Genomic DNA, 25111 nt, shown 5'->3' with positions numbered 1-25111 from the left:
GATGATGTATAGCGTATCAGTATCATTCTTCTTTGATTTGTACTCTGAACATGAATAGTGCTCGAGGAAAACAACTATCAGGACTTCTCAGATTGCAGTCGATAAAGCTGTCCTCAAGCTGAGGCCTGGTTTGGTCACCACAGTGCTTTGCGAGCCATTGTTCTACCGCAGGTTGTGCTCACTCGCCGTCTTCCTACTTTTGAACTAACTATCCCAGTTAATAATTGTGGGACACAGTTGATTATTGGGTCTCCGAACAATTCTGCAGTTCCAACATTTTCGATTTCGATAAAGCAGTGTCAGAGGTGAAAGAAGTGATAAGTGACTGAAGGAATCTCGAGAGCAATGCCTGAATCCCAAGTCTCCGGAGTTGTTATCCCAGATTCATTCACTCAGGAGCCGAGGCATATATGTCCCAATTGCGTTTATTGCTGCATTATTATCATCACACAAGAGACGAGTGAGACGATGTAATTACATTTATCTGGGTGTCTTTGAATTTATGCTAACAGAATATTAAGAGTAACCGTTCATTGTGGTAAAGGTACTCCCTAAATCGTCAGCTACTTTATTTTGTAGGGCTTTTCCTCGACATTCTCGCGTTAGCGAAACAAACTGGTGACAAATCTGCTCCATCACTTTTCTTTACGCTGCGTGATGGGGTCACTAAGTTCACGGAGGAAAGCGAAATATCAGAAAGACGAGAATTCAGCCTGTATCCTCTTTCTTTGTACAGCATGCCCATAGAGTTATGTCAAAAGAGTATGTTCTATATTGACGTACTTAGATATAAAAAATACGTACCCAGCAGATCGGTATATGGACGGTCGCACCTTACACAGAGATCTATGTGTCTCGCTGTCCCCTTTGCTTTATTGTGGATCGTCCTTGTAATTCTGCTTAGAAAGACTTCCTCAACACTTGCGTCAATTTTCCATTGATCTCCTAACGTTGAGCCACATGGGACTTAATTAATCATCATACTGAGTTACTGGCGTGGTAAGATCTGAAATCTGTCATGCCCATTTCCAAGGGTTGTAGAGGTGGTAATATTGGGATATAGTGGTCACCTGTTTAATGTGCTTCAAATGTTGCAGAACAGCACACAATCCGAGGTCAAATTGTTGATTAAGGAACCCACACACCTCAGTAACAAAACGTGACCCAAGCTCCTTCCTGCTACAACCACACACGATCTGTGACTGCATTGTCATGGAGCTGAGGTACCAGGCTTTTCCGTTGTACAGAGAAATGAAAGTTCCCATTCATGTAAGCTTCAAAAGAATGCGGTCCTAACAGGTATTGTAATCACACCATGGCCCACATAAGATGAGGTGGGTTCCTTACCAACTCTTGCTGATAATGAGTATTTCCCTTAGACAAGAAAACAATATTTTTCCTGAGCAAACTCTTATATATGGCACATTTATCAGTAAGCAACACTCTTGAGCGAGGCATGGCAGAAGTTGTCACAACGAAGTACCGTAGGCTACAAATTGTTACTCCATATCTTTGTCAGATAATTCCGTAACAAACACCGCCCTAAATCCTTTCGTATTCAAATTTTTTCAGTGTGGTTGTGCATTGTTCAGCAAGATGCCTGAAGTCGAAGTACTCTTTTGCAAACGTATTTCATTGGAGACTGCTCATCTGATTAAGAGACACGACACATGTTTCCTCTCACTTTTTATTGCTTCAAATACGTGACCTGTCTTTGAGACAGCCTGAAAATACAGGACATTTATCTCAATCAGGAGGGGCTGCTTTACGAGGTGGACCGTGGCAAACGGTCTCATCATGCCTTTCATAGTTTTTACTAATGCAGGTGTTCATGCACCCACAGCTTCGCCACTAATGTCTCCTTTACAATATAACTGCTGCTCCATGGATTCGTAACTCAAAGACTGCAGCGCTGAAACAAAAATATAATTCTGATAACATTTTTTTTTTTTGGCCATCTTCAAAACAGGAATATCAATAAAACCTATTTACTTCCTCATTCTTATTAAGAGCGTTAGAAGGACTATTTGGACTCCCTGTAGATGAACTAGAGTTGCATACTTAACAATGATGTCTATTTTTGTCAATACTCTTAACTTGTGTTGGCTTGTCGCCTTAAATAATTCTGGGTAAAAACTCCAGGATAATGTAGGAAAACAACTCCCAATTTTATCATCCAGATAAGGCCCTGGATTCAGCTACCTGCAGTGTATTGGCACCACTTACTTGCTGTCATTTTTTTTTTTTTTTTTTTTTTTTTTGCAGACGAGGAGTGGCAGCTGGAGGACAGAAGCAGCGCTACACTCTCCGTGGACACTGACTGCGTGCAGCTGTTGGCGAACGCCCTGGACCACCCCACGTGTCCGCTGGAAGACCTGCCTCTGGAAGCAGTTAAGCAGCGCGAGCAGTGCCGTGTGCAGCTGTGGGACGACGTGGTGCAGAGGTCGCCCCACATACCTGTGACCAGCTACTTGGCCTACACGCAGAGGGTGAACGTCAACCTCTGTCTGCTGGCCTGGATGGCAGTCAACTCGTACAGCATTTGTCAGGGCGTCCCGTTTAGTATGATACAGTCCGTGACTGATGCTCGCTGCTACTTCGATAGTCCTGACGATCAATCGTGTCTGGAATCGAACGCTACAGATGCCATCTGCTCTGTTTCCAGAGCTATTCTGTTGCTGAAGTGCCGCGATTTTTCCTCCTTTAAGCATTGCCATAATTGTACGCTCATTTATTTCCAATTTCTATCGAGCGATCGTACTAGCAGCATGCTGCATCAAAAGCTAACAGAAGAAACACTGAACTACAAAAACAGTTTAAATAACGAAACCTTAAAATACAAGGATTTCAAAATCGACAGCTTGAAGCCTTTAGAAATCTCATTTATAATGGTAAATATTATTTTCCGTTTTTCGACTGCCGGAGTATACATGTACCTTCCCCAGTTACGTAACTTGCCTGGAAAGATACTCTTGTCCTTTCAGATCACGTGCATAATCCAGATCCTGTGTTCTGAGGTCGTGTATCGTATGGCAGGTTTCCCTGACTTACCTACAGCAGTGCTGATAGATAGCGCCCTCACACTTCTCAGCTGTATCTGGCTAAACTCATTCTGCTACCAGATGTATGCTTGTGTTCGTCATCTCAGGCTTCCAAACGACCTGCTACCTGCTGAAGTAAGCAAGTTATTCTGTCGTCAGGTATTGTATGTGTTAATACCGTGGAGTATAGTATGTGCGGCAGCTGTTGCTTTGGAAAAGACGAGTAAATATTACCTGATCCACAGTCGTGTGTTAGTCCTTGTGGGGACTTCACTGTCAGTGGCTTTCAATTTGGTTTTTCTCGGCCTGGTTGGATACATGTATCTACGTACTCGGTATTCATTGCGGCAACTCAAAATTGTTGGTAACACTAAATTTGCCTCAACGAAGGAATGTGTTTTTATGTCAGTTAAGACCTTTATTTTAAGTGGAATAGGAATTATTATTAGAATTGGGTTCCACCAGGCTCAAGGGATAGCGCAGTTAGTGTATTATGTACATCTAGCTACAATGGTGCAAGGACCAGTGCTCTTCGTCTGTTTCGTTTGTAATGGAACGACGCTCCCCGTAGTGAAGAACAGGGTACTGGTATGGTGGAACCCAAATAGCATCCCTGCTGGGCTAGAGCTGTGTTCAGCAGCTGAGATGAATCTAGCCAGGAGAAACAATGAACAGTCTCTGGTTGCAGAATCCTCTCTGTAGCCTCCTTCAGTATTTTTCTCAAGTAACTGTCTTGACAGTAGTCTGCATTAAAGCCAGCAATAAAAATTGAATCTGCCTGATATGACAATATTAAACGTCATTAAATGTGATGTAGTACAGCCAGTACTTCTCTTTCCTTATGTCTTCTTCATCTACAACTGCATCCTTGCTTGCAAGTGGTAACCTCTGTCTACACATTCTAACGCACTGAGATTACTTACTAAAATTGTTGGGAAACGCTTTGTGTACCCAAAAATATCTGGTACCGTGCACCGCGGAATTTGAATCCCCGCCAGACGTCATGGACGTCGAAGACCCATAGAGGTCTCTGCACCATCACGCCGTAAGCTGTAGCGGCGCTCGCCCTCTGGCCCGCATTTAGCGTGAGGGCGCCACAGTGGAACACGTGGTTGCACCGGCCAATAGCGGCGTCCTCGATAGAGTACTTGAGCGCCTGCCTCTCGCTCAGCCAGCCAGTCTAACATTGCGTACATCTCTGGACATAACGCCTTGTCTTAGACAGCGTATTTACTTTCGTGTTTTGTTTACGAGTGGACGTTGTTGTTTAGTTAGGTTTTCTTGACGCTGTCGTCTTGTTCTTCTTGTTGTCGTAAGGTCCTTCGTTGATCGTGTTCGTCCTATCCCGTTGGGTTGTCGTTCGCGGGCCGCTCCGCGGGTCCCGCCGCATTTTCCGTCACTTCAACCCCGCGACTGTTCCGGTCGCCGTTACAACATTTTGATGACGAGGTAAAAGGTGGTCGTTGTTGGTATGGAGGTGAAGTTGGTCTGTCTGCTGGAGCAACAGCAGCAGCTCATGCAGCAGCAGCAGCCCCAGTTAGACATCTTAAAAAAGTCGCTGCAGTTGCTAACGGACATAATCGATGCCCAGGATGCATTACCACGACAGCTTCAGAGTCTTTGGGCGTCCGATGCTTTCCCACGTCCGCCGTCGTTTCCACCCTTTAATGACGCTAACGAGGACTGGAAAACCTACTTACGTCGGCTGAAACAACATGTCACTGCTTCTCAAGTCATGGAAGACTCCTTGCAACGGTCGTTGTTTTTGTATTGGGCCTCCCCGGATCTTTCTTCTCCGCAAGTTGGCACCGTTGTCCGATCCTGTGGCTCTTTCTTTCCAGGAGAGCTGCCTTTTGCTGACAAACTATTATTCCCAGTGTTACCATGTGGTCGCCTCTCGGCTGGATTTCCACCAGTACCAGAAACAGCCTGGTCAATCGTATCGTTCCTGGGTCATGGACTTGCAGGGTCTCAGCCATCCATGCGATTTTATGTGCACCAATCATCAGTGTAAGGCTTCGTATGCAGATTCCCTGATCTGGGATGTTTTGGTTCAGCTGGCTCTCGATCCTGAGGTCTGTACTGCGGCGTTGAAACTGAACAACCCCTCCTTGGAAGTGATTCTCCGCATTTCCCACTCCTTTGAAATTGCTCAAGCAGCTAACGAGCGTCTTATGGCGCGACCGCAGGTGACGGCGATCGTGGCGTCATGGCGGGTTCCACCCTCGCGACGTCGACATGGTCCGGCCGACAGAGGCTGGCGCCGTCGGGACTCCTCGTTGTCTGACGTCTCTATGGGGTCGGCGCCTTCGCTCGCCCCTCGTCGCCGGTCGCGCGGCCCACTTCCATCTTGCCCTCAGTGCTTTACTGCCCATTCGGGGGCTGATTGTCCCCACCACTGGAAAACGTGCGCGCTGTGTAACAAGGAGGGCCACATCTGATCGGTTTGTCGTAGTCGCTCGACTAGCTCCAATTCTGCCCTTCCAGGGCCTCAAGATACAGTCCATGCTCTGCAATCAGTCGTCCCACAGGATGATCCATCAGTGTGGAAGCTTTACCTCACGCTCCGCATTTTCGCGGAGGATGCCAATTTTCAGCTCGACACTGGGGCCACCATCTCCCTGATTACTGTGGCGACATATACCCAGTTGGGATATCCTGCGTTGTCGCCTCCCTCTCGCCCTCACCGTTTGGTCGCCTACAGAGACGGTTTCATTCCCCGTCGTGGGCAGTTCGTCGTCCAGGCGACGTACAAGCATGTTCCCCGGCTCCTTACCCTCTTTGTCATCGACCATCCGTCGGCTACGAATATGTTTGGCCTGGATGCGTTTCAACTGTTTGGCTTTTCAATTTCCGACAAAGTTAAGGTCGTTTCCACAGCTGTTCCCTTTCAGGACTTCGATGATCTGTGCTCCGCTTTTGCGTTATTGTTTGCAGCGGATCTCGGATGTGCTTCCAGCTTTCAGGCGCACATCACCCTACGGCTGGATGCACAGCCTCGCTTTTTCCAAGCCCAGCCCCTTCCGGCCTGCAGTCAAGCAGGAACTTGATCGGCTCCAGGCCACTGGCGTGCTAGAGTCTGAAACTTACAGTGCATGGGCGACACCACTGGTGGTCATATGGAAACCCAGTGGGTCCCCTTGGCTGTGTGGGAACTTCGGTGCTACAGCCAATGCTCAGTCCCTCATTGACACTTACCCCATTCCCTGACAGGAAGACCTTCTTGCCAAGCTTGCCAGGGGAGAGTATTTTTCCAAGATCGACCTGGCTGAGGCATGCCACCAGTTACCCTTGGATGCCGAATCTCAGAACATCATGGTTATCAACACGCCTTTCTGATTGTATAAGTACAAGCACCTGTCTCTTTGGCACCGGCCATTTTCCAGCGATTCCTGGAATAGCTTACACAGCCTATCCCTGCCTGTGTGAATTACCTGCATGACATCTTGGTGACCGGGCGTTCCTGCATATCATATACTGAAAATTCATGATCTATTAAGATAAAGTCTCAAAAATCAAGAATTATTCTCTCTATAACATTTGTAAAACCTCAGCACCTTACTTCACGCTCTGCAGTCTCCTGGTTTATGCTGCGGGCTGGACAAGTGTTGCTTTTTTTCAACCGGAGGTGGAATACTTAGGCCACTGGCTTGGCATTCACCCTTCAGGTCATAATGTCGTGGCCATTGAGGCCCTTCCTCATCCCAAAGACTTACCTGAACTCCAGGTGTTTTGGGCAAGGTTACTTATTACTTGAAGTTCTTGCCCCAGGTTGCCTCCGTTGCTCAACCCCTCAATCACCTGCATGTAGCTTTTGATTGGACCCCTGCCTGTGACCAGGCTTTCCTCCATTTAAATGTAATGCAAAAGTCCGCCCCTTGTCTTACTCCCTTTTCTCCAGACTGCCACTAGGTTGTGGCAGCTGATGTGTCAGCATACGGCTAGGGCCATCCTTGCACACTGGGATGCTGATGGCTCCGAACAGCCCGTAGCTTATGACTCTAAGACGTTGACCCCAGCACAACGGAACTACTCCCAGATTGAAAAGGAGGCTCTGGCGATAGTGTTTGCTGTCCAAAAATTTCACACCTATCTCTTTGGGGCAAAGTTCACCCTCCTGACGGACCATAAACCCTTGGTTAGACTTTTTGGACCCCACTCTCACCTTCGAGAGCAGACGGCTCAACATCTCCAGTGCTGGGCATTTTTTTACATAATTACACTTACACCACCTGGTATAAGCCCACACCTACCATGCTAACGCTGACGCTTTATCACGTATCCCAGCGGGCCCCGAACCTGCCTTTGACCAACAGGAGGTCCTCTGCTGTCACATTGATTCCGCCTGCCAGGATGCGCTGGACGGTCTGCCTCTTAGGGCTGCTCACATTGCTGCTGCTACCCGCTGGCGACCCTGACTTGTGACAGGTTCTCAACTACTTAGTCGACCGGTGGCCATCATCCATTACACATTGGATGCAGTCTGATTTCAGCCCCTGGCGCCACCTGTCCCACAGGCTCTCTGTGGTCGATGATGTCCTTCTATTGACCATGGAGTCGGATGCCTATTGGGTGGTCATCCCTCCAGAATTATGGCTTCGGGTGCTTGGTTTGTTACACCGCGGGCACTGGGGTCCTGTATGAAAGTCTTGGCTCGCCGGCGTGTGTATTGGTCTGGCATTGATGCCGATATTGAGCGCATGGTCCATGGGTGCACAGTCTGTGCACATCACCAGGCGAGTCCTCCTAAGTCATTTGCACCCTGGCCTGTGCCTTGCCAGCCCTGGGATCGCATCCATATCGATTTTGCAGGCCCGTTTTTGGGGTCCATGAGATTACTCATTATTGATGCCTACTCCAAATACCCATATGTTGTCCGAATGGCATCCAACACCACAGAGGCTACACTCACAGCCCCAGCCCAAGTTTTCACCATCGAGTGTCTGCCACGCACATTGGTCTCCGATAATGGTCCCCAATTCACGGCGCCCTCCCCCACGACTTCTGTTGGGCCAACAGTATCAAACATATCTGTAGCCCCCCATTCCACCCTTCATCCAATGGCGCAGCGGAGTGGCTTGTCCACACTTTTAAACAACTGTTGACTAAGGCAGTCGACACATTTCCGACCACGTCGGCCCTCACCCTGTTTTTGAGCATCTATCAAACTATGCCAATTGATGGACACCGGCAGAGCTCCTTAATGGGCGACAGCCGTGGACCCTGCTCCATTTGCTGATGCCCTCCTGCTCCCGTCCCCACTCCCAGCCATCGCAGCGGTATGCCCCTGGCATGGCAATATGGGCCCACGAGTACAGGTGCAAGGTGGGTTGGACTCGCGCCACGGTCGTCGCGGCCCATGGGTGGCGGGTGATGTCGGTGCAAACGTCGAAAGGGTTGCAGCGCCGCCATCATAATCAGCTCTGCCTGTGTGGCCCCATGGGACTCGCGCTGCCGCCTCTTTCCCTACCTCCTTCTGGTAGAGACGTGGTCCTCGAGTCACCATCCCTGCCCCCGGTTGCCATCTCCCTGAGGGCCTCCAGGTGGATCGGTGGCTCCCTCCCCCACCCTGGACTCTGGATCGGCTGTCATGGATACCTCGGGTATACCTGCCTCCCTGCCAATAGCGGTTGATGAGCCTGGCTCCCCTTCCCACTGCCACACACCTCGGCACTGTCCTGGGCGTTTCCTCCCCTACTCGAAAGTTTACTGTGGCACATGTTCATAGGATGTTTTTTTTTCTCCAGTTTCCGCCGGGGCTCTGTCTTTGCAGTTTGTCGGTTTTATTAATGTACAATGTATAATGTATGTATATAACATATGTTGTCTCAAACAAGGAAATTTTCTATATGTGCATGAAAGTTGTACTTTTATGTGATTTGAAATATAAGTACCATGAGAAGAGACAGTCAGATCCTTACAAAATCAAAAGAGAATCCAATGGAAGCAGTATGTGGACGAACGTGTAAATGGGTTTCTTGAGCTTATTAGTGGTTCGATTCCATAGAGTGGCTCAAACAGGTATGGTAAAAGAGTAATAAATAACTTCTTGTGTGAAATGTGGCTTGAAGGGAACGCAAAGTGTCGAATGACAGAGTTATATGAGATCAGAGTTACTGCGTTTCTGAGGCGATTATCCCAGGCAAGTCAATTACTTTGAACCGAACCACCACTGTCACTTAGCTAAAATCATCAAGTTACAACTCGCCAAAAACACCCGCACTCATTGCTCTGCAATGTTCGCAGAGAACGACAGGAAAGACCTTGAGCGGTAATCGATGCGCACAAACGAGAACGCGTTCTGAAAGTCCAGAACTCTGGTGTGGTAACCGCGTCACGACACAAAACTCCGCTCCAGAGAAGCCGCGATCCGCCACGTCAGCCACACGGGTGCCGACGGCCAACTTGTCGACTTCCCGAGCTCCGAGCCTCTCCACGAAATCATTCTACACGTGGGCCTCTCAGCCAGTCTACACCAGGAGAGAACTGGAAGCCCCACCCCTGGCCGCTCCCTGCTGCTGCTTACAGCCGCCTCTGTCACGTTCTGATCTTCAAAAAGGCGAACCAGCTAGCAGACACGGGTGCTCAGGAAATCACCTGTTACAACCCATTCACTCGTGGCGTATCAAACATTAACTTCTGGAACCAATATACCTATTAAGGCCTTTCCTCTGATATATCTGGAGACAAGCATTCTCGCAGACGAAAATGCTTGAACTGTTGTTACATGTACGTAGTTGTTCGACGTCACGCGTGTCACTCAGACAAAACTGCTGCCAACTACATCGTACGTAACTCGTTCCACTGCCGTAAAATGCGGCACCGTCGCGTGCATTGCCAGAGCCCTCCAGATTTGGGGTCAGCAGTCTGCACAGCGGCCACATTCGGCGACAGGCAGGGATGGACGACCAACCCGCATCTGGCAAGGCTAACTAACCAGAACTCAAGGCTGAGTGCGATGGCTTGCAAGTAGGCCGTGGGGAGTATGGCTCGTCCTGTTTCCGATATGCAACAACTTTCCACAAACCAAACAGAAGCAAAGAACTCCGTTTGCACCAGATTTGCAAAAACGCAAAACTACGCGAACTAGCCGAGAACTCCGACAAGAAATCCGAAGTAAACAGCCAAAGCAGCCACAAACATGACACTCGAATTACAAAAAGTTCACACTCATTCATCTACAACCTGTCAACAACTTTTAAACAAACGACGTTCCACTACATTAACCTCCTACTCTCACAAAGAACAGGGTTTACAACCGGTTAGATGCAGCTGGAATTCCAGCACATCTAACACACCTTATGCCAATTTAACAAACGTTAAAATAATCAAAGAAACAGCAAAATCGCTGTAACCTACACTAAAACAGTTGCCATCAACCACCATCACAGCACACCCATTTCTAAACCCAAGAAACGAGTCAGACCTACTTACTAATCAGAGGCAACCATAAAAACAATCACACAGCACGCCAAACAGGAAGAAAAAGAGAAACCACACGGAGTCACGCTCACCATTGTGATAACCGAGGTTTGTTGTGATATAACAAACGAAAAAACTGAAGAGAACCTAGAAGCACCGGGAGACGAAATCCAAACTCCGTGCTATCATTTCAGACATCAGTCCAAGATCTATTAAGAAATTCGAGTCACGTAGTCAGAACAGCCAACTTGCTCACCATTTCAGAATGCACTGTACACCTCACAAGGTTAAACCATCCAAAACACTACCTCCTCAATAGCAGCAAGCTCGAAGTTGCAGGATTTTCCAATACGTCACAAAAAACAGCCGTAATAAACCGAAATGTGGAAAATGAAGTCGACCACATCGAATTTTTAATTGCAAGTTATACCCGAAAAAAGAAGCACCAAAATGCAGCAGCAGCTACACTGATAACTTTAATAACGATGAGAGTTGCAAAGAAGGACCAAAAAAGCCTTTCTCAATAACGAAACTAAGAATGTTGAGTGGATTGACGAAACCACTATGCCGGCCGGACTGGCCGAGCGGTTCTAGGCGCTACAGTCTGGAACCGCGCGACCGCTACGGTCGCAGGTGCGAATCCTGCCTCGGGCTTGGATGTGTGTGATGTCCTTAGGTTAGTTAGGTTTAAGTAGTTCTAAGTTCTAGGGGACTGATGACCTCAGCAGTTAAGTCCCATAGTGCTCAGAGCCATTTGAAACCACTATAATCTTTGACCCAGAGCATGAGGAAGCAATCAAACGGAAAACTTTCTCTGAGCCTCCACTAGAGCCCTCCTCAACGTTATATCTGAAAGGAGGCAAAGAATAACAACAGTTTCTAAAAAGTTCCTACGACGTTCATTGGCGAAGACGGATCCACATCTATATCGCCAAGCCGAAGGACCTATCCTTGCATGAGACACCAGGAAACACGCTTCAGCTCTCACATTCAAACCTAAGAAAGATATTGCCATTGTCTGCTTTGTGAATGCATTTGGTTTCTGTGCGGAAAACAAACCGCTTGAACACTTACAAGGGAACCTCCCCGTCGCACCCCCCTCAGATTTAGTTATAAGTTGGCAAAGTTGATAGGCCTTGAAAAACTAAACACAGATCAACCGAGAAAACAGGAAGAAATTGTGTGGAACTATGAAAAAAAATTAGTAAAATATACAAACTGAGTAGTCTATGGCAAGATATGTAAAATCAATGACTATAGGACTCAAGGAGCGCCGTGGGCCCATGGTTAGCGTGAGTAGCTGCGAAATGAGAGGTCCTAGGTTCAAGTCTTCCCTCGACTGAAAATTTTAGTATCTTTATTTTTGCAAAGTTATGATCTGTCCGTTCGTTCATTGACGTCTCTGTTCACTGTAATAAGTTTAGTGTCTGTGTTTTGCGACCGTACCGCAAAACCGTGCGATTAGTAGACGAAAGGACGTGCCTCTCCAATGGGAACCGAAAACATTTAATCGCAAGGTTATAGGTCAACCGATTCCTCCACAGGAAAACACGTCTGATATATTCTATACGACACTGGTGACGGCATGTGTGTCACATGACAGGAATATGTTGTCTACCCACCTAACTTGTACACTTGGCGAATGGGTAAAAAGATTCTTCTACCTTGCCCGATTTTGATTTTCTTGTGGATGTGATACTCACTCCCAAAAATTTATGAAAATATAAGCGTTTGTTACATAAACTGAAAATAAAAAGTTAAATTCTTCGCCCGAGGGTAGGTTTGAACCAAGGACTTATTCTTCCGCAGCTGCTCACGCTAACCACGGGACCACGGCGCTCCTGAGATCGGGTGAGCCTTGATGTTACATATCATGCGGATGGACTACTCAGTTGGTATATTTTGCTTATTTTTTCATAGTTCCACACAACTTCTTCCTGTTTTCTCGATTGATCTGTGTTCAGTTTTTCAAGGCCTATCCACTGTGCCAACTTATAACTAAATCTGAGGGGGGTGTGATGGGGAAGTTCCCTTGTTAGTAAGAGAAAAAGAAGTTAGCATTATAGTCGTAGCACATACCTGATGCCCAGGCAAAGAAATCAATCTACATAGCTACTTCTGTCACCGACTTGACGAAACCAAACCAGGCCATGGTAGAAGTTGAAATAGATGCGTTGCAGTGTTTCATATTAAACACCTAGCTGCAATACAATTCAACCTACAGTAAAATCTAAACATTCACCACGCGATCGAGTTAAAAATTAGAGCGCAGTATATATGTACCTCGTATCGAGGAACTGCCAATTGACCTCATTATTTATATACCCTCACTCGCCCCAGCTAAAGTCACGGGAGACTCAGTGCTAAATCCATGATATTTGCTGACAGAATCGAACAATAAAAATGGTAAACTTCTTGTAGCCAGTTTGAATCTCACCAAACTCAGAAATGGCTCGCCCGCAGCTACTATCAATCACTATGGCACTTCTATCTTAGATCACATAATATGTACACCATAAGTACCAAGATGCTGAAGCGAGACTGAATTTGGTGACAGCATAGCTAATGGGTACCTGCCATTTGTCATACGAACTTCAGCTATTAACCGCAAAAAAGAGGAAAAAATTAAAGAATCATAGACTCACGAAATCGGATCATCGAAAAATTCAGATTGAGGGGGTTCAGCACAAAACCTAACGTATCAACTATTGAAACCACTTATTATAACAATTACAACAACAAATAGTGGAAGCAATATAACATGGTATAGCTGAAAACGGCCCCAAGAAGAAAAAACATAACACAGAGAAACACACCTTACATGCATAATAAACAAAATTAAATAAAAAGAAAATTTTGCATACAATACAGCGCTAACCAAACAGATGTGCTAAGATCGGCTTGAATAATCTCAATGACCTAATAAGAAGAGAAACCCACCAAGTGATGGGCGAGGAAATCACAAGACTTAGGGCCCATAATGCCAGTCGTTTTTGGGAAAAAATTCAAACGAGCTATAGCGTACCATTACCGACCACCACAAGAAAGTTCCTCAAAGAGCTAGAGAAAAAGAGTCACGATCATCCATAGTATTCAAAATTCGACAAAACTCACGAAGAAACGACACTCCAAAACCGAGTGCCACCGCTTAACATCCGCTACTTCGTAAGATTAAGGAATCTGAAGTGGAAGAAAAGCAGCTGAGGAACTAGAGGCACTGGAAGATAACTACGTAAATCGCACCTTTCACAATACACCTGCCTCAAACACATTAAAAAGTTTCTTCATCCCAGCCAAGAAATTGAAAACAGTATCTCTAAAATAGAAGCAACCCAAAATGAAGGTGATTCCAAATCTGATAGACCAAAAAACAACCTCAACTCATAGATTACCGTGCACAGGTAACCCGGTCCTGGGACCGAGCAGCAAAGCGACACAGGCTCAACGCAGCAAGGCAGAAGCAACGGCAGCACGCTACCTGGTGGACGGCGAACGCGCGTTTCCATAAGTTGTGGCATGCTGGGCTGCTCTTTGAAACGTTAATGTTGAACTTCCCATGCCAAACTGTGCAGTTTAATAAAAATGTTGTTGGAAACATGTAAGTATAAGCGCTGCTTGGCGATCATCATTCGATGAGTATTACGCCAGCTGCAGCGACGTCTCCACTGCTACACACAAACAACACAGCTGACAACGCTAAATCTCTTTCGAGGAATGAATGAACAGCCCTGTACACAGACGACACTGCATACTGGTGTTACGGCCCAACATGCGGCAGAATTAACGAGCAAGTCAGCCCCTTCACGAACAAGCAGGAATCTTCGCTAAGCAAGTCGATTTTAAGAGACAACCCCACAAAAAGTCAGTTAACATTGTTAATTTGCAAGCACAGAAACCAAACAAATATTGTACTCTCTGTCCAAGATCACTCTACAAACCCATGTAACACTTAGCTGAACTATTAAATGGGGTGTTCAACCAGTGTCATTGTTTACAAATCAAATACTTGTTCACCCAGAACTTGAATATGCAATGTAGGCATGGCTAATGACATGCAATCAAACTAAGAAGATAATTTCTAACAACAAGATGATCCTATGAGTAACTGAAAATCTAGCATATGACTTTCCCAGTGCCTCTCTAACGACACACTCAAGACAAAAAAGGAAAAGACGCTAATATAGTGTCAATAGATTACAATACACTGGATCAACGGAATCTATCCTTCAGCACCAACCTGGGACCTTCAACCACCCATATTTTAAATACATTTGTATTCCCCACACACCATCCTTGAAGTTACATCAGACATATTCTGCCAGTTATAAACAATGAAGAAATACACCAACTGGGAAATAAGGTGTTATAACACAAGAAGATGTTGTTGTGGCCTTCAGTCTGAAGGCTGGTTTTAAACACAGCTCTCCATTCTACTATATCCTTTGCAAGCCTCTTCATCTCCAAATAACTACTGCACCCTATGTCCTTCTGAATCTGCTTACTGTATGCACCACTTTGTCTTCCTCTACGATTTTTAACCCCACCCACACTAAATTGGTTATCTCTTGACGTTTCAGAACGTGTCCTACCAACCGATCCCTCCATTTAGTCAACTTGTACCACAGATTTCTTGTCCCTTGAATTCTACTCAGTATATCCTCACTAGTTACGTGATCCACTCAACTCTTCTTCAGTATTCTTCTGTAGCACCTCATCTCGAAAACTGCTATTCTCTTTTTGTCTAAACCGGTTATCATCCATGTTTCACTTCCATACATGGCTACAGTCCATAAAAATAGCTTCAGAAAAGACTTCCAAAGACTTAATTCTATATTTGTAGTTAACAATTTTTTCTTTCTCAGAAATACTTTTCTTGCTGTTGCCAGTCTACTTTATATATCCTCTCTACCTTGGCCACAACCAGCTATTTCACTGCCCAAACAGCAAAACTCATCTACTACTTTCAGTGCTCCACTGCCTAATCTAATTCCCTTTACATCATCTGATTTACTTCGATTACATTCCATCATCCTCGGTTTGCTTATGTTGATTTTCATCTTATATCCTCCTTTAAAGACACTGTCCATTCCGTTCAACCGTTCCTCCAAGGCCTTTACTGTATCTCACAGAGCTACAATTCATCAGAAAACGTCAAAGCTTTCATTTCTTCTTCCTGAAATTTAACTACTACTTCAAATTATCATTCATGCGCCTCGACACTTATAACTGCCCCCTGGTTTCTGTACAAGTTGTAAATCACCTTTGGTTGCCTTTATTTTATCCCTACTACCGTCAGAATTTCACAAAGGGTGTTCCATTCATCATTGTGGATAACTTTATCTAAATCTACAAATGCTATAAATGTAAGTTTTAACCCATCTTCTAAGATAAATTGTATGGTTAGTACTCCCTAACGTGTTCCCACATTTCTCTGGAATCCAAATTGAACTTTCCTGACGTCGGCCTCTACCAGTTTTCTCATTCTTCTGTAAAGAATTTCTGTTAGTTCCTTGCAACCATGACTTATTACACTTACAGTTCAGTAATTTTCACACCTATCAGCAACTGCCTTCTTTGGAATTGATATTATTGCATTCTCGTTAAAGACTAAGGGCATTGAGCCTTTCTCATACGTCTAATATACGCATGGAAGAGTTTTGTTGTGCCGGGCTCTCCCAAGGCTATCCATAGTTCTGACAGAATATTGGTTCTTCCCAGGGCCTTGTTCGGACTTAGTTGTTTCAGACCACTGTAAAAATTCTTCTCGCAGTATTACAACTCCTATCTCATCTACATTTATGTCCACTTCCCTTTCTGTAATATGTGTAACTGATATAACTACATTAGAATTCCGTAGGCTTGACCGATACCACCTAATAGCATATCTCGTCTGAACGTATAGGGACAATCAAAACACACACTTTTGTTAAAAATAAACACAGTAGACCAGCTTGAAAACCGAAATTAATTTAATGAAGAGAGACTCTCTCTCGTTACTTATATAAAAAAATGGGTATAAGCAGAAATTAGGAAGTGTAGCTGCCTTTTCGGGCCTATCAGCTGCTTACGACACTGCTTGTTGAGAAGGACATCTTTAGGAATTCACTATTGTTATCTCATGTCGTAAATTTAAGAACTTACTTTATAACATGTTAAGCAATACACAATTTCATATTTACTCTGACAAAGACAGATGCATGGTACTTAAACTAAATTATTGTTTACCTCAAGTGCCTGTGCTGGGGTCACACCTTTCTGGTCTGTACACTCATAGCTTAACAGAACGTCTTCAAGAATATTGATTTGTGCTGATGACATTAGCTTGGCTGCCCAGAGCCACAACGTTTCTGATGATGAATCCTCTTTATCCACTGATTTGGAAGTCTTTGACGTATACCTCAGGTAATGGTGGCTCCACCTAAATCCACAGAAAACAGTTATATCTGCATAAATCTATGCACAAGACAGTCAGATTACATACCAGACGTCAGATTCAGAGGCCAATAGCTCTAGGCAGAACTATTAATTTAAAAGTAGCATCTTTCAGTTGTAGCAGCTAAAGACAAAACGAGAAGCAAGTCTTCAAGAATTTGGTGGTACCTTATGGTGAGCTAATGCTCGTGTTTTAAGATCCACAGCTTTAACCTTATTATATATAGGTGCTCTGTTACCGAAGATTATTGTTCGACCAGGATCAATAGTGCTCACAGTAAGAAGATAGATGTGCAACTCAATCTGGCATTACGAGATGTATTCATAGTACAAACACTCTAAGACTTCCTGTTCTCAGCATCACCCCACCTCCAGCTGTAAGAAGACAGCTATCCTAAAGGTCTGGAACAACATTCACAGGAATTCTCAGCTACCCATTCATCGAGATATTGCACAAGCAGAGTACCAACGCTTGAAATCTAGGAAAATCTCATGGTGCACAGCAAAAAAACCTTGTTGTGTCTTCTTTCATTGTCAATCATTCATGGAAAATTCAGTAAGAGCAATCATCAGTAGTCAACAAACATCTAGTCAAGGACCTTTTCATGCAGATAGACGGATTCGATCTTCCAAGACGTCAGTAGAGGATCATGAAATGAATTAGCACTGGACAAGGCTGATGTTTATCTAAAAAGTAGGGAGTCCGTGTTCTTTTACAGACAATTCAATGTCACTTTATAAATATTCCATTTGCCTTAGCCTCAATATTATCGTAACAACAAAAAGGTCACATGTTACAACACCCTCTGAGGCGGGTGCATGCCCTGCCCCCTGTCATGACATCACATGATGATCCAATTGTGCTAATCCAGAGATCCCTTCATCCTCAAGAAGATTCTATTATCTCCACGTTTAATCATCAGGATATGTATGTTAACAGCATATGGTTCCAAACATGCAAAAGTAAGATTAGTATATCTTTGTGAATGTGACATTATAGTAGAAACTGAGAATGTTCGTCATAATGCTAAAACATAATTTACAGAGTTGAAGTAGGGAGAACAATGTAACCAATGAAGCACACTGAGAAGTCGATGACAACAGACTATGTTCCATCTCAAATTCCTCCTGACATGAGCATTTGTAGAAATAAGGCAACCATCATCAACCTGTATGATAATCCCGTATTGAAGTTCTCATCATCATCACAGGACATCACAATGTATTTATTTAAAACTTTGAAGTGTTATGAAATTGTATTGGCAATAAAGTGCAGTATCGATTGCAACAGCAAAGTCGGTGGCAACAATATGTGAAAGCATTATTTAACGATGTTATAAGTTATGTACATGAAATGTACCCTACAAAATCATTTAGACCAATGCATAAGTGTATGTATGCTTGCAGTACCAAAGTCTCCTACCATAACTCCTATAAACATTAAATCTGTAGAATTTGGTTTACAGATGTAGAACCGAAATATATCCTTCATCCTGTTGGTTTGAACAAAATGCAAGCAGCATTTATAGGGTATAAAAATGCTATTTCAATAATACTGTAGAGATGTAAGGCACAACGAATAAAAAGAAATGTGTCAGAAACATATTTTTTTTATTTCCTGTATGTAGAAACGTTAATAAACATAATTGTTTACAATATATACTTGTTTTTTATTGCAACAAAAGCATTGGGAAACAAATATTATGCAAGATACTCGCAGATATGATAAACAGGTCAAACTATTCTGCAAAAACTCAAACATACATACATAAATATAATCACACTGAGTGTATAGTTAGAGTATGCCGGAGAGTAAACAAGTTTCGACAATATAAACACACATTTAAAACAGCATGAAAAGGGTTCAAGTTACTTGCAAATACCAAGACACTTAAAGCAGAGATATGAGCAACTAAAGAGGGTATTGACTTTGCGAATGAAGGTTCAGTAACAATACTTTTAGGCTTTTTGACAGTAGGACATCTAGCATTAGATGCTGAAAATGTTTACAAATATGACCTGCCTGTAAATATATTCCTGAAAATTCATGTTTAATGCAATGTTGCAAGAGATATGTATTTAAAGGATAAGCTGCTACATACAATTTCTGTTTTTATTTTTTTTCCCTGCAGTTTGTGCTGTATACAAAATATTAGAGACTCCATCTAATGTTACGTATCTCCCTGTAACTGTTCAAACTTTGCATATTCTTGAGGTGAATGTCGTTGACCAAGACAGTCAACTTGCAACTTCTGCGAAGAAGAAATAATTTTACAATTACATTTGAAAAAAGGTGATGGGGATATGCTATAAATGTGGTATATGCACATTGCAGAGCAAGACTTCTGTGTGTAAACTCATTACATCAACATAGGCAAGGAGGTGGCCATGGTGAGTGCAGCAGCATGATGTCAGTGGGAAATACGCTGCTATTCTCACTCCAACACCTACATCACATAGCAGTGGCAGAAGCAGCGTGACATCACCTCAATCTGGATGTTCACTCTGGGAAACACACCACCTTTCACCCATGCTGGAGGTGCACAATCGGTGCAAATGATGCGACTGCAGTAGAGTTCCATCAGTGGTGAGTACGGAAGTACCAGCAGCAGTTCCAGTAATAAAGACCAGTTGCTTGCAATCAGCCAGACCGCAAACCTAAATTATTCAGTGATTTGGTATTCTATTAGAAACAGAATTGCACAAGCTTGTATTAGGAGGGCTGTTGGATATATGGAACCCCCCCCCCCTTATATTTCTGGTGCATGTAAACCTGTTTGGAGGCCAAGGATGTCTCAGATTTAAAGAACTCTCAGTATTCTTTAATTAAGTTAAAGCAATGCTATGATATGCTATGAGTTTGCAATTCCTACAAATCACAATATGACTGAGATGGCAATCATACATTTGTAGAGCAGAATAAATGTAGTATTGCAAAGCACCTCGCTCACTGAATGGTAAGAGAGGCATGTCTATGACCGCTTACGAACAAGGTTATCAGAATTCGAAGAAAGAGGCTCTGGAAAGTATAAAGTAACATGCTGTTTTTGGACGTTTTTGCATACATCCATTATCAACGTAATGAGAGTTCTTCGTACATAAAACTTCCAGGAGGTACTGTGTCAAAACATATGGCTATTAAAGTAATAAATAAAGATGAATTCTGTTTTGCATAGTGTGGGCTGTGAGAATAATTTGGAGACCATCTGAAATGTCCTGGTAAATATGGCGTATAAGATGTTCCCAGTCATTATAAAGATGAAAGCATTGGTTACCCTATGAAAATTCAGGACATCGATAAATTTGAAGAGCAGAATATGCATATCTCTGTTCATGTATACACCTTGGATGCATCCAAGGATAATGATGGTAAGATTGCTCATAAAGTTGTTGGCTCCCTGCATTTTTCAGAATTTGCCAGGCAGCGTGAAAAACATACAGATTTGCCGATCATTTCTGATGGAAAGAATACGAAGCAGCATTACTGTTTCATGAAAAACCTGTTATCACATCTTATTTCATTACAGCTGAATAAACGTCATGGTGTACAGACCATCTACAGTAGATATTTCAGTACACTTGACAAGAGCGAAAATTTTTCTGAGCAGTAGCACGACCGTTCTATAAAAGCTCCCCCTTGTATAGACAGGTGATGATAAATACACAGAATTTAAAAATTTTCTCCTCAAACAGCGACTACCATTCATCGTCTACTCAGACTTGTAATTTGTTCTCACACCTGTAGTGCAATCTGAAGAAGATCCCAATATTTCACAAACCGCTATCACAGACCAACATGTACTCTTTGTAGTGGCATAGCAAGCCATATGTTCATACGATCCATCTCTTCACCATATCGAATTGTACATTGGCACAGGTCCTGCAAGATGGTTGCTCTCTGAGCTGGAAGAACTTGCAGTGAGACTGATGATCTTTATAATACCTCTGTTCATATACTCGAAACACCTGAAAGTCACTCATTATATGAGAATGCGTTTGCAGTCAACTGTAAGATAAAACAACTGAAAAAGTTATTAGGGATCACTGTTATTTAATTATTAAATTGTGTGGTGCAGCACACAACTCATATAATTTGAGTTATAAATTTCCCTGGCACATATAATTTGAGCAGATAACATTTTCATTTCCTCACTGAACACTTGAGTGAATTACGTTTGCCTGATTATTCGGTTACTGTTATAGCCAAGAACTTGAAAAGTGCATTTCATTTTCAAAGAGTATAACGGGAAGTATCACATTATGGGCAGCATAGTCATCTGACAAACTTATGACACACATCTCAGGACGCAATCCCAGGACCCAAGGAGCAACATAATTGTGCGATAATTCACGGGCCAACGATGGAATAACTCATTTGCTGAAAATACCTCATTCTTATGTTTTTAAGGAAGGAAATCCAAATATGATACTTACTGTATTACCCACCATACCAGATCCCAGGACCCAAGGAGCAACATAATTGTCTGATAATTCACAGGCCAACGATGGAATAACTCTTTTGCTGAAAATACCTCATTCTTATGTTTTTAAGGAGGGAAATCCAAATATGATACTTACTGTATTACCCACCATACCAAATCCCAGGACCCAAGGAGCAACATAATTGTCTGATAATTCACAGGCCAACGATGGAATAACTCTTTTGCTGAAAATACCTCATTCTTATGTTTTTAAGGAGGGAAATCCAAATATGATACTTACTGTATTACCCACCATTTCTTCACGTTTCACAGCGATTTTTAACGAATTTAACAGCTTTTATATAGTTAAAATAATTTAAAAAGGAGGTGTAATGAATATAGATGACGTTGGTAGCACTGCTGAAAAACATTTGCTGGCAAAAAAAGGCTGATTCTACCTTTTGTTAACAGATGGTGTCTTGTTTACTGTCAACCTAACCTCACTTTCCCCTTTCCTGTACATGTGCTAAGTACAATGTCTAATAGTGGTTGTAAAAACTCTGCTGACAGTTTTTGTTATATTTGTGGTGAATTTGTGATTAAAAAACACTAAAGAAACATTACAGACTCAGTGAAAAAGGTTTGCCTATCATACTTTGGATCTAAACTTAGTGATCAAATAAAATCTTGGGCGCCACATAAGGTATGTTATGATTCCAATGATTGCTCCTTTAGCACTGTTGATATTACAGGTCATAATTCGAAAAAATGAAGGTAATAAGATAAATTAACCTTCGGTAGGGCATGGTGTACATGTGCCAGTTCCTGAACCACCAGGTGATTTAATCTCTATTCCAAGAGAAGTATTTTCTGATGTACAATCTGATTTAGATGAACTAGACGATGATGAATTCCATTGTAATATAGAAAGTCTACAGCCCAAATTATTTACTTATACCCAGCTTAACGATTTGGTTAGAGATCTGGGCATAACGAAAGAAAAAGCTGAATTGCTTGGCTCTAGATTAAAAGAAAAGATCTTATTGGCAGTTGGAACCAGCATATACATGTATAAAAAGAGAGAGCAGCAATTTTCCAAATTTTTTCAACAAGAAGGTGATTTAGTGTACTGCTCAGACATTCCCAGTCTGATGAATGAGTTTGGTTTCCACCAGGACCTTAAAGTGATGGAAGAATGCTACCAAGGCCGCTGGAACACCAACATGATGGGGGACTACTGTTGGTCACTTTACTGAGAAGTTCAGCAAACCACTCATCGTAGAAAAAGTTACACAAGAAGCTTCAAAGGAAAAAGAGAAAGAAAATGCAAACCAATACCAGCTGACAGGTGAAACCTCTATTAACTCATAACATTGTTTTATTTAGCTTACTGTAAATACAAACCATGCTTATGTTGTAACAAAGCATTTCACTACTTTCTCTGTTCATCATATAGCATAGGATTTTTATACTATATAGTAAAAAGCATATTATTCGAAAAAACTAAGGCTAGATTTGGATTCAATACTTAAAAATCTATAAGGATCAGCTATAAAAGTAAAAAAGTTTTTTTTTGAAAGTTTTTCATTGGCCTGCGTAATATCTTACATAATTACCTGATGAAATGATGACATATATTTCAGGATCCGTGCATAGTAGGAGGATAACAACAAAATATGATAATTAAAAATGCAGGTAATTGAACCAAAACATCTGAGGATCCAGAGGTCTCACCACTTAGCAGAGTTGTGTCATTGTGTGACACTACAGCAGATGGGGGGGGGGGGCGACAGCCACCTCAGGGGATGTTGCAACGTGTGACCTTGTTGTTGCTATGACAGTATTGAGAGTACTGCAACTGGCGTAATTAGAAGTGAACCTTGAATTGTCTTTAAAAGAACACTTCTCCTCTATTATCTAACTGAGAGTTGGGGATGAGCTAGTTATGCACACTACGACTGTGGTACCTCCATACAGTCAGCCCACCATACTGCTGTTGGCCATTGTCTTCGAACCAACAAAGGAACCATAATGGACATTCACCATGCATCACATGAAGCAATCTAATGGATAAGACAGCTAGATCTGGAGATGTAAGATTGTGCTAGCTGGTGACTGTGCACATTTGTTTACAGATGTTGTATACACATATTTGTTTCCATCATACGATTAATAAATAAATAAGTGAGTGCAGAAGATAAGGATACATATTATGTTTGTTAAGAAGCAATCCTAAGTCCTTACATCCTGATTATAAATGTAACTTTTCATACTAAAAATGTTAAATACAAAAATATTGAAAGACGCTCAAGCTTGCCTGTCACCATTTGAAGACATCAAAACTGTGTGTGCTTGTTGGCGCCAATCAAATATTGCCAGAACAATCGTTATTTGTGCACATAAACATGCATAGTTACAATTCAAATAATAAAATAGATCTATTATTACCATGATAAAAAATACAAATTATAAAATAAGAGCAGGATTGTGTATGAAAAATACAAATCACAATGCATATGTCAGTTTTGCAGTAAATTAAGGCATAAGGGTGCGATTCGTATATCTACTTCTTCTTTCAAAATCATTACCCAGTATGGGAGAAAAGCATCTGCTTTTAACTCAGAAATTTTCCTTGACTTCCGAAAATCATTCGATACAGTTTCGTATGGCAGCCTAATCAATAAAATAACGAGAGCACGGAATATCAGTCCAGCTGTGTGACTGGACTGAAGAGTTGTTACCAAAAAGAACACAACGTATCAGTTTGAACGGAGAGAGGTCTTCACACATAAAAGAAACTTCGGGTGTTACCCAGGGAAATGTTACAGAACCGTCACTTTTCACAATACGCGTATACGTGCCCTAGTATATTGAGTCGGAAGTTCAATGAGGATTTTTGCAGGTGATGATATAGACAGAGACGTCAAAACGCTACAGAATTGTAACGAAATACAGAAAGGCCAACAAAGGATCGACGTTTGGTGCAGTAAGTGGCAGTTAACCCTGAATACAAACAAATGTGACGTATTGCGAATACAGACACAGGGAAAACCTTTAGTGTATGATTGCAAAGTTAAAGAACAATCACTGGAGGCAGTTACTTCCGTAAAATATCTCGGAGTATGCTTACAGAGCGATACGAACTGGAACAACCACATAAAATTAATCTGCATCTACGTCATACTCTGCCAACGGCCTTGCTGCAGTGCTATCACTGGTTTCCGTCAGATCACCGACGTTAAGCGCTGTCGGGCTGGGCTAGCATTTGGATGGGTGACCATCCGGTCTGCCGAGCGCTGTTGGCAAGCGGGGTGCACCCAGCTATGGTGAGGCAAACTGAGGAGCTACTCGATTGAGAAGTAGCCGCTCGGGTCTTGTAAACTGACATACAGCCAGGAAAGCTGAATTGCTTGGCTCTAGATTAAAAGAAAAGAACTTATTGCCAGTTGGAACCAGCATATACATGTATAGAAAGAGAGAGGAGCAATTTTCCAAATTTTTTTAACAAGAAGGTGATTTAGTGCACTGCTCAGACATTCCCAGTCTGATGACTGGCCACATGCCCCTCCATATCCGCATCCAGTGACCCCTGTGGGTTGACGACGACACGACGGCCGGTCGGTACCGTTGGGCCTTCCAATGCCTGTTCGGACGGAGTTACATCACACCCCGCAAGCCACGTAACGGTAGCTACTGTACCACTGACTGATCCCCCCTTCCCCGCTCCGGTCGCGAATGGCGAAGCGTCTGTACTGGCTCTAATAACTCGAATGTTCTCATCGTGGTCATTTCGCG

At 43.1% G+C, this 25111-nt stretch overlaps 1 protein-coding gene across 1 annotated transcript in view; it reads left to right on the top strand.

Annotated features, from left to right (window-relative positions):
- LOC124553202 overlaps nucleotides 1-25111 on the top strand; it is a 54035-nt gene that overhangs the window by 16289 nt on the left and 12635 nt on the right. The window contains exon 3 of the mRNA XM_047127095.1: nucleotides 2266-2562. Coding sequence (XP_046983051.1) covers nucleotides 2266-2562 — 297 coding nt within the window. The remainder of the gene's footprint in view (nucleotides 1-2265; nucleotides 2563-25111) is intronic.

This window comes from Schistocerca americana, chromosome 11, assembly GCF_021461395.2.
Source record: "Schistocerca americana isolate TAMUIC-IGC-003095 chromosome 11, iqSchAmer2.1, whole genome shotgun sequence".
Classification (NCBI taxonomy): Eukaryota; Metazoa; Arthropoda; class Insecta; order Orthoptera; family Acrididae; genus Schistocerca; species Schistocerca americana.
This window is presented reverse-complemented; position numbering and strand designations above follow the sequence as displayed.